This window comes from Rhopilema esculentum, chromosome 12 (assembly GCF_057945365.1).
Source record: "Rhopilema esculentum isolate cy_ngs chromosome 12, ASM5794536v1, whole genome shotgun sequence".
In the NCBI taxonomy this organism is placed as follows: domain Eukaryota; kingdom Metazoa; phylum Cnidaria; class Scyphozoa; order Rhizostomeae; family Rhizostomatidae; genus Rhopilema; species Rhopilema esculentum.
Genome location: NC_142826.1, coordinates 2,598,282 through 2,609,030, shown reverse-complemented (window position 1 = coordinate 2,609,030; position 10,749 = coordinate 2,598,282). Strand labels below are relative to the sequence as shown.

At 36.9% G+C, this 10,749-nt stretch overlaps 2 protein-coding genes across 2 annotated transcripts; both read right to left on the bottom strand.

Moving 5' to 3' along the window:
* Window positions 1-82: 82 nt before the first annotated feature.
* Window positions 83-3,999, bottom strand: LOC148958692 (uncharacterized). Its single transcript, XM_089111670.1, has one exon. The coding sequence runs from the start codon at window positions 3,521-3,523 to the stop codon at window positions 2,582-2,584; it is 942 nt and encodes a 313-aa protein (XP_088967796.1). The 5' UTR covers window positions 3,524-3,999; the 3' UTR covers window positions 83-2,581.
* A 609-nt stretch (window positions 4,000-4,608) lies between these two features.
* LOC148958691 (uncharacterized) lies at window positions 4,609-10,165 on the bottom strand. Its single transcript, XM_089111671.1, has one exon. It carries the CDS (start codon window positions 9,649-9,651, stop codon window positions 8,725-8,727), a length of 927 nt encoding a protein of 308 aa, XP_088967797.1. The 5' UTR covers window positions 9,652-10,165; the 3' UTR covers window positions 4,609-8,724.
* Between the last annotated feature and the right edge of the window lie 584 nt (window positions 10,166-10,749).

The window sequence follows — 10,749 nt, the reverse complement described above, 5'->3', positions numbered from 1 at the left end:
TAGTCTGGAAGGTCAAACGAACCCCACTGACCTTAGAAGAAATATGCAAAAACGAGAAAATAAATTTTTTATTTTTTAATCTGTTATTTTTAGTTTTTAGTGGTTCTTTTGTTCATTTTTCCATGTCAATGTTTTCATTAAACCGTGTTTCATTTATTATTCTCCTACACCTTTTTTAGCTCCTGTTCAGATCTAAGAAACGTTTGATTCCGAGCTACATTAATAAGGTTATTCTAAAACTTTGCAAGTTCATTCCTGTTTTATGTGAACAAAACAAGAGACAAAACCATGGGACATATGGATAAAGAAAGCTTGAAAATATTGTCTCAAATTTTTCTCCATTCAAAGTCCATATTCCTAAAATTTGTCTTCCCGCCAAGGCGGCCTTTCGTTAACACTTTCAAAACTTTGATATTTTGGTCCCTCCACTTTTAAATACGTTTTGCCAGCCCTAGCACAAAAAGTATCTTTCGCTGTTTGCTTTTTATGTATTGCCTAATTACAGCCATTTTATTCATCGAGTTTGCATTTGGATTTGACACATGCAATCTGACAGGCGCATCGCTAAAACTTTACCAGTCTTGCTTCGACTTGCAACCGTATATGACTGAGAAGAAATGGAAAATAATTCGAAATAAAGCAAAATTTTGATGTAAAAAAATCCTATGAACGCTTTTCTGCAGTGATTAACAGTAAAAGTGTGCAGTGATAAAACTATTTATTGTCATGGCGAACAAATTTACGCATTTTTCTCAATATTCAACATTTAAATACACTAAAGCCTTAATATATCACAATTCTCAATGAATTTGACTGCCTGAGTATACACTATTAGCCAGCCAGTACTTAAATTAGCAACCATAAAGAGATTATGAAATATGTTGATTTTTAATGTAAACGCATAACCAGTTGTATCACAATAAGTTGCTTAAGTTGAGATATCAATTGCAATTCTCTAATAAAGTGATATAATGAATTTTTCTTCTTGTCCCTTAGTCGAAAATGGCGTTGATCACCTTACGAGCGAAAATGAAGGCCGCGGTCAGCAAAAGTTTGTTAAAAGGGTCTAGAAGATGAATAGAAAATGGCTTCAGGCTATAAAGCCTTAGTTTTGGCAAACTATGCCACCTAATGCTCCTTTTTACCTTCCAGTTTTCCCAGGGCCTCATGAATTAATCAATTTATTTTTAAGACTGAAAAAATTAAAAATAGCAAAATTATGAATGAATTGAAGCAAATCTAAAGGGTTTAGTCGCGAAACTTCCACACGTTGAGGTCACCAGCCAATCATCTAACATAGTGGCTGCTTGAACATGTTATCTCTAGATTGCATACTTTCCTTTCGACTGCTACGAGATTTTTTCAGAATAACCAGGGCCTTAAAGATCCTGAAAAGATGGCTTTTGAAAAAGTTATATTATTTACACTCTTTATTCATATGAAACAAAGATCGACGTTCAGTATTCTAGTTTCTTACTAAAACTTCCAATACTCATTGTTTCTCAAGAGTTTCTGAACTATGATATCACTAATTCTAACGTCTGGGGTCCTTTAATTGATTCTTCATGCTAAGAAATCTTCAAACGAAAACTTTACATTTCTGTCAAGAAATTCAATCCCGCTCTAATGCCGTACTTGGATGGGGAAAGAATTTAATTACCACAATCATTAAATCTTATTGGTAGACTTTCATAAATGGCTGTCTATTTGTTATTTAAGTGTTAAATTGTCCAAGAAAGGACATGAGATCTAGATACCGTTTTTTCTTCAAATCCAACTCTGAATGCCGTATTTTCTCTAAATTACAAAATCCAACGTTTGGGCGCGGTGATTAATTGAGGGCGGCGTTTATCAGACTGTGGCGCTCATTAGAGGAAATACGGTATAACAATTTCTTGTTGCTCTGAATCAGATTGGGAATCCTTTGCGATTAGGTACAGTATTTAAAAATGTCTATTTTAGGGGAAGACAAGAAAAATCTTGTATGATTTATGATTCCTGACATTTGATTTTGAATAAATGATGAGAGTTTAACTTCTGTTTTATTTCAGTTCTAATGTAGTTGTGTTATATTCAAATTATTGAAAAAAATTAAAATTCTTCTTAGATTTTTGTCGAAACAGTTTCTTAGTCCATCTTTGATTTTACCTATCTACATTCAGAAGCGAAGCCAAAAACATTTTTGAGGGGTAAAGACAAGATTTGCACACAGAAAAGGACATGTGTCGCTCTTTAAGGGTGCGGTTAAAAGATAAATAATCTTAGACGCTGCGTTTATGCGTTTTTATTTCAAATTTCATACTTTGGTGCCATACTTTGGAAGTTCAACTGCTACAGAAATGTTAATACGTTACGATTTTTGCAGAGAGGTTACAGGGTGAGGGCAAAATTTTTATTCTTTTGTCAGGCAAAAATCCCTAGAGTGCTGACGGACAAAAATTTCCTCCGATGGGGGGCTAGATGCTTCCGACGGAGGGGCTGTAGCCCCCCCTAGCCCTCTCCTGGCGTCACCACTGTTTGTACTTGAAATGATGTTCTACTTATTCTAGATTTCTAGAATTTTAGCAGCTTTTCTCGACTTTCAGCGCGAACCGTCTTTATCAACGCTTCCGCCTCCCGTTCCGGTATTGATTTGAGGGCAGTTTCTTGATCTACGATAATGCCTCTCTATCCTTGTTTTAAAGAAGTATATAAGTGGATTGATAAGTGAATTTAAGAGTAGAGCCAAATTCTCTGCCATGGATAGCTCCTTCTTGTACATGATGACCGCAAACGGTGTTGAACAAGCAAGGAATGACGTAACAACCAGTAAGCACACAACTAAAGTGGCCCGTTCTTTCTTCCACGTTGCCGTGTGTGTATTCATTTTCAAAAGCTCCGACTTTCGCTTGAAAACTTGGAAAGCAAGGCAAGAGTAAAGAACGAGAATGATGAATGACTCCAATGACAATAAAACTCCATACGCAAAAGCCAGTTCCATTGAAATGTAAGTTGCGAATCGATTTGTAGCTTTGTCTACGATTACTGCAATTACACAGGACGAGATGACAAAAAGCCAGATAAATGCCACGGCAAAGTGCACACGGCTTCGTTTCATATGGAACATACGGTGCTTTATTGGCAACCTAACAGCAAGTAGACGCTCGATTCCAATCATCATGACGAAATTCATTGAGACTTGAATTGACACAAACAAAAGTATATAAAGACCTTGCTTGATATTGTATGGAATATTTGTGTTCTTCTGGTCTTCATAGGTCTCTATCCCTATTAATGAGAGAAACGCTGCTCCTGTTATAAAGTCGGCTATGGCCAGATTGTAGAGGGTAAGTTCGAAGTCTGTAATCTTCCTCCATCTCTTACTCATTGCAAAAATTTCAAGTGCATTTAATACTATTATTGCTGCACTTAAAGCATAAGCAGTTGCACTTGGGCAGGGCCAGCAAAGGAACGCTTCTGAAGAAACAAGACTTGACTGGTTCTTGTGAGTCTCGTTCACTATTACCCTGCTAAAATTATCCATTTTGTTTTGCTTCACTGTAGCTGGATGTCTTTACGAAATTTCCTGCGTGCAACGTTTTTGATCCTTACCACATAATAGATTCTGTGTCCTTATCTAGTAAGCTCCAAAAACACAATGAGCATGAATTTGTTCTTGCATCGCATATTCAATTGGTTTCTTTTCCCCTTTTGTTAAAATCCCAATAGCTGTGTTTTATCCTTTTTGTCCTAGCAGGACATTGCCTCTCCACGTTTCATGGAGACGTAAACCTTTGTCTTTGCGTAAAGATTGCAATTTCTGAGAAGAGAACAGCAACGGCGTATTTGCAAAAACCAAAAGACCGAAATATAATGTGATTCGGATATTGGTCAATATTTGCTCTCAAATCCAGAGTGTGCTAAAACGTACAGTGACGATAGTTTCAAAATCATTTGGCAGGCAAGGTCGTCTTTCATTGAGGAGTTTTGGAATCTTTCGTACCATCTTCGAATTCATTTAAATTAGGAAATGTTTAGAAACTATCCACTGTTTTTCGCGAAAACTAAATTTTATCAGCTGTTCTCAAAGGACTGAAAACTAAAAAAACCGTTTTTTGACTTAGAAATTATTAGCGGTCAAGTTTTGAATTCTTCACTGTGGCTTATAGATTTCTGCACAATTCCTCGTATGATATATTTGTGCAATGACAAAATACATTTGAAAGCAGCTTTCTGGCACTCATTGAATTTCGTTGATAGTATCAAACAGCTGCCTAGGGTTGAACAAAATCTCACCACCTTGCCTCTTAAACCTGGATCGAAATAGCAAGCACTTTCCGCTTGCACAATAGAATATATAATAGCATGTAATTACAGCCATCTAAAAATGTGAATAAAAATGAAAAAAGTGAATAAAAATGCTTGCTTGTGTTGTGTATTCTCTATTTTAAAGCCCTCTGATGCCGAACTAGCTACTTTAAATTTTACAAAACCTTCTTAAATTTGAGTTATTCTTTAAGATCAATGATTGCTATTTTGTATTGCTATTTAGGACGGATCAAAGTGCTATGATGATTTTTCGCAGTACGCCAGCGCTTTTCAGATTTAATTTTTCTCATCTATCGAGACGCTATGCAGCATATAAAACGGGAGAGAAGCTGCAAAAGGATGGAGTTGGCGTAGAGTCAGTGGCATAACGCAGCGGTGTGGGGCCATTAGTGAAAGTCGTGTCCTAGTGCCACTATACTTAATTAAATTTGGGCCAAGTTTTATAGCTTTAGTGCTCTGTCTTTGGGGTTTTTCTGAAAACCCAAAAAATAACATACAACAGCCTATGAAGAGAAATTCTGCTGCCTCAAAAATCTTCTGTGCTCTCTAATGGTGGCACATGAAATCTTCCGTGCTCACGGAACCGCTTCTTGTCAATTTTCTTCAGGCTGTTAAAAGTGTTTTATAGATATAACAAACCTGTGAAATGAAATAGTTTTCCCTGTCCTTTCTTCGCGTTGCTTCCCCGTTTTAGGCGCATACTTTACAACAACGCAGTCATCCGGCAGTATTTTCTAAGTTTTGCATGGTTCGATAAATTTTAATTGCTCTATATTTACAACTAGATACTCAAAAAATCCCTCATATGAAAATTTATTGCGGTAAATTGCCGCCAATCACCCCCAGAAAATATTTTCGCCGGTCTTCCTCCAGTATTTTCCCTCCAAAACTTACCTCCAGCAAGATGGGGGGCCCCAAGATGGCGCCTGGGTGCTTCAGCCTCGCACCGGTAAAACAAATGCTTTTTCAGGTTATGGGAAAAAATTTCAAAAATTCTAAAAATTATGTTTGTGACGTCATCACTTGCCAACTCTATTCACTAGTAAGATCATCTTTCAAGAGATTTGTAAGAATTTCCAAGGCGTTAGAAAAATGAATTTTAAAAACGAGTAATGACCTCAGCCAAAACAGTAGCTGTGCTGCAACAAGTGTTAGTTACAATATGTCTTAGATCTTCAAAATGGCTTCAAAAAGAGGGCAGAATTTGCCCACCTTTTACAAGCCTGCAATTCAATATCATGATTAGATGTATTCACAAGTGGTTCTGCTACACTACGAGAGCTGGCCTGGCAATCTGAGTAGGCAGGTAAAATATTTAATGAAATAGAATTATCAATACTCTCTGCAAAAGGAGGTATCATGCCCAACTTATTCTGTTTGATCTTTGGAAGTTGAAGTTTGATAATAACCCCAGATCCACCTGGAATACAAACAGAACTGGAGGGCAAACTAACAGGAGCTGGCACAAGAATACTGTATTGGCATAAAATGGTGGAGGCTGGGAAACTTTGTGTTTTTGCATTGCCCGGAAGACACTGGTCACATGAGATAGGCACTTAAAGGATAAAAAGAGGATCAATAGTTTTGAGCGATGGTTGACTGGCAGGGAAGTTAGGTTGCAATTGAAACCCGGGCCATTCAATTTCTTATCCTCCGGGATCTTTGTAGGCAAGTCCCAAGATGTCGTTATTAAGGAGAATGAAAATCACAGAAATGAAAAAACCTTCAAAAAGAAGATGTTATGATGACATTTCTTGCTTAGGACAAGTTATCAGGTTTCGCTGACAGCTCCAAGAGCTCTTCTACTCCCAACAAAAATCGATGATTTTCTTGCACATATAATTTAGTGAAACCAGTGCCTACTGGTCTGCTAGCCAGACTCGTTTGGACATAAAGAATCCGGAGAGGTATCATATTTCACTAGGCGACCTGTGATTCGCTGATGCAGTCAAAAAACTCCTCGACGTGGATGACACGAGGTTAATTGGATAATTAGAACCGGATTTTTTACCTTCGCCAAATATGCCTTGTGACCGGGCCCTTCAATTACAGCCCTCTCCTTAATATATGGAGATTTCTGAGAAGTTAAAAGAGAAAGGATTCTTTGCAGTTATTTCAACTAGCAACACAGCTCTTGTTTGCAAAAAACATCTATTCCTTGCCTTAAAAGAAATGACTCAATGTGCATTCAAGACAATGCATGTGTCCAACATGCATGTTTTTCATAAGATTATTGATTATAAGAATATTCAGGCTCAGGATTATCCAGTTGTTAAGAATATTATAGGAGTATTGCTCAGCCTCACATCGCATATTTGTATCTCTTTTTCAGCAGTTGCCTGTTTTGGGATGTTCATAACATGGAATCACAGAAATGACATTTCTCGTTTTTCAAAATACATTTAAGAAGGGCGATGTTCCCCTAAAACCATATCAAGTTTAAACAAAATTAGAATGTTTTAGAGTATTAGCGCTTAAGAGTAGTTCAGGAGCAAAACGAGCATTTCTGAAGAATATAGAAGCTGGAAGAAAATTAAAGTGTTCTTATAAAAATGAGTGTATCCTGCTCTCTACGTTGCTTTTAAAGTTGTTATAAGGCTTAGCTGCAGGCTGCAAGTTTAATTTGAACTACTGTTCAGAAAATTAAAGGTTATCAAGATTATACTTAATGACTGAATTTTATTTATTAAAAAGGCCAAGATGGCCTCTAGCCTAAATACAATATTAACATAACAATAAAGTTAACAGAATTACTTCTACAACATCTTCTCACACGTTGATATCAACTTAATTTTAGATAATACAATTGTTAATTACGGATGGACGAAAAAATTAAAAATACGTAATGTTAAAATGTCATCTTACAGCGAAAAATTGATATAATCAACTACTAATTAAATTTTGGGCTTTGAACATCTTGGGTATTGGTATTGTTCTAATGCTCTCTCAGTCTTGTTTCAAAGCATTTGCACTCTTTTTTCTATAAGAACCAGTAAATTTGAGTCCAATTCTCTAATCCGGACACACCATAAGTAGATGAAATTCATCTCCTAAAACCCTTAAACCCTTAAGTAGAAACTGCAATGTTGTTCCTCTCTAGGGATAGAGTTTTTACCAACACGACCAGTTTCTACTTATAGATTATAAGCGCTTAGTCTTAACCGTGAAAGGCATCGTCTTTTGTTAAAGTTTTTGACAAGTAAATGTCAAGATAGGATTCGAATTTGAGATCGTTCTAACTTGAGCATATGTACATAATTTCTTATTAAGTACAATGTGCATTTTAAGCTTGTTTATTAAGTCAGCATAAACTGCTGTAAATTTTCTTTTGCATGTTGCATTTGGTCGAGGTATTCACACAGACCCCCAAAAAACTGAAGCTGTTGCCTTTCTTTGTGAGCCAGGAGGTATATACCAAACAGGTTTTGTCACCATTTCTGGGCCGCTGGTTAATTTGATGAGAAAAATATAACGTATGTTTGGAATGCCACTCATGCACAACCCTATTGTAGCGTACCCTGATTTTCATTATCCATTTGTTCTACACACGATTAAATCATTTGATTGACATTGTATCTTTATATCTACTTCTTGATTGACATCGTACACAAGTTAATTTTCCTTCTTGCCCTCTTTGTTTTTTTGGCCTTGTTTTCTAGCTACATTAAAAGGCAAAACTCTGAATTTATCTGTTTTTCTTGCGTCTATGCTATTTTCATGACAATAACATGCAGCTAAAATCAAGAAACAATTATGGAGGTTTTGGTACCGCCATTCCATTAATAGATGTCCAGAAATTAGGAACATTAGGGGCTTGGTCTTGAGCTTGGATTTTTATAAAAAAGCGTGTAATGAAGATTTGTGTAATGTGGATTTATCAAAGTTTATGAAGACTTGTATTATTTTCTGACATATTTTTAAGATTTATTCAAGGGGTGGGTAGATAAGATGTTTGGGGTGATTCGCCACCTTGGACCCAGTCACCGACACGAAACCACCCGGATTAGGTAAATAACGGTCAGCAACAATATTCAATTTGCGCCTGACAGCATGACAAAGTGGCTGAAGTTTGTTGTAATAACACGGAAAAACTTAGTTTAGTTCTAATCTAGCTACCAGGGATTCCATTTCTTTAAAAGAAATTGACGATAATTTCTCAAGCAAAATATTTTTACTCCAGGTTTTTTTAGAGGGGTGGGGGTGCAGTCTGACTTTTGGCTTCTTTAAGGCTTCCAAAATAAACGACCACAAGGCTCAGGGCCTAGCTCTAATTTGTACTTTAATTGGTGCTATGTTGATTCTGGATTTCTGCTTACATCTGGTAAAATTTTAGCAGCTTTTCTCGACTTTCATTGAAGCTGGCAGACCTCCTGTATTTTCGAAAGCAAGATTGATCGAATCGTCTTTAGCAATGCTTCATTTTCGCGTTCCGATATCGATTGGGTCACTTCTTTGTTGGCAGATTTTTGCCCTCTTATAATGCCTCTCTATCCTTGTCTTAAAAAAGTATATAAGTGGATTGATAAGTGAATTTGAGAGTAGAGCCAAATTCTCTGCCATGGATAGCTTCTTTTTGTGCATGGTGACTGCAAACGGTGTTGAACAAGCAAGGAATGACGTAACAACCAGTAAGCACGCAACTAAAGTGGCCCGTTCTTTCTTCCACGTTGCCGTGTGTGTATTCATTTTCAAAAGCTCCGACTTTCGCTTGAAAACTTGGAAAGCAAGGCAAGAGTAAAGAACGAGAATGATGGCTGACTGCAACAACAACATAACTCTATACCCAAAAGCCAGTCTCATCGAAGTGTAAGTTGTAAATCGATTTGTAGCTTTGTCTACGATTACTGCAATTACACAGGACGAGATGACAAAAAGCCAGATAAATGCCACGGCAAAGTGCACACGGCTTCGTTTCATATGGAACATACGGTGCTTTATTGGCAACCTAACAGCAAGTAGACGCTCGATTCCGATCATCATGACGAAATTCACTGAGACTTGAATTGACACAAACAAAAGTAAAGTAACACCTCGTTTGATTTCGAATTTAATATGTGCGTTATTCCTGTGCTCATAGGTCTCCATCCCGTTTAAAGAGAGAAACGCTGCTCCTGTTATAAAGTCGGCTATGGCCAGATTGTAGAGGGTCAGTTCGAAGTCTGTAATCTTCCTCCATCTCTTACTCATTGCTAAAATTTCAAGTGCATTTAACACTACTACTGCTGTAATTAATGTGTAAGAAGCTGCACTGGGATTGGGCCAGTGAGTGAACGTTGATGCATCAGCAAGATTAGACTTGTTTTTGCGAGTCTCGTTCACTATTACCCTGCTAAAATTATCCATTTTGTTTTGCTTCACTGTAGCTGGATGTCTTTACGAAATTTCCTGCGTGCAACGTTTTTGATCCTTATCTAGCAAGCTCCAATAACACAATGAGCATAAAATTGTTCTTGCATCGCATGTTCAATTGGTTTCTTTTCCCCTTTTGTTAAAATTCCAATAGCTGTGTTTTATCCTTTTTGTCCTAGCAGGATATTGCCTCTCCAGGTTTCATGGAGACGTAAATCTTTGTCTTTGCGTAAAGATTACAATTTTCGAGAAGAGAACAGCAAGGGCGTATTTGCAAAAACCAAAATACCCAAATAAACTATTGTTCAGCCATTTGTAAACATTTCTTTATAAATCTAGAGTGTGCTAAAACGTAAAATGACTGCAATTTCAATATCATTGAGCAGACAAGGTTGTCTTTCCATTTAGGATTTTGTAGACAGAAAGAGTTCGTTTTCTCTCTTTGACTTTTCAACTAGGTGAGAGGTTAGCGGTCGCTGATTGGTTAAAACTCAAAAGAACCAATCAAACATTGGTAAGTATCACGTTATTTAAATCCACACTGGATACAAATTTAAGCTTACTTTCGGTCCCAGGCATGGCACAGCTTGGGGGGGCTGGGGAGGGGGGGCTGGGGGGGAGGTGACTGAAGCCCCGCCACTATTTGAAGGATAAATTTTTTTTCGACTTTTTATTATTTTTTTTGTAAAGAGAGTATGAAGTAAAAAGAGAACAAACTGTTTATATACTGATTGGTTTTATTTGATTTATTTACTCACTTATCAAGGTATATTTCTATTAGTCGACAATTATATTGTAAAACCGCTTAAAAGGGGATTTTAGCAATGTGAGATCGTTGTAGGCAGAAATGCTCAAAAATACGGCAACGGCGGATAAAATCAAAATTCTTCTTTTTACGGCAATAATTCAACTAACGACTGAAAACAACAAGTTCGACAAAAAACGGCACGGCTTCAACAGACACGACAAAACTAGCAAAAGCTTCTAGCAGTACGACAAACGTTTAGATAAGACTAATCCTAACTTATGAAACAACCCTTTATGTACCCTTAGCAGAACCTTGAAATAATAATTACGTAATGCAAAAAAACA

Excerpts from the sequence above, each read along its gene's own strand:
- LOC148958692 (XM_089111670.1), bottom strand. The coding sequence starts at position 3,523 with ATGGATAATTTTAGCAGGGTAATAGTGAACGAGACTCACAAGAACCAG.
- LOC148958691 (XM_089111671.1), bottom strand. The coding sequence starts at position 9,651 with ATGGATAATTTTAGCAGGGTAATAGTGAACGAGACTCGCAAAAACAAG.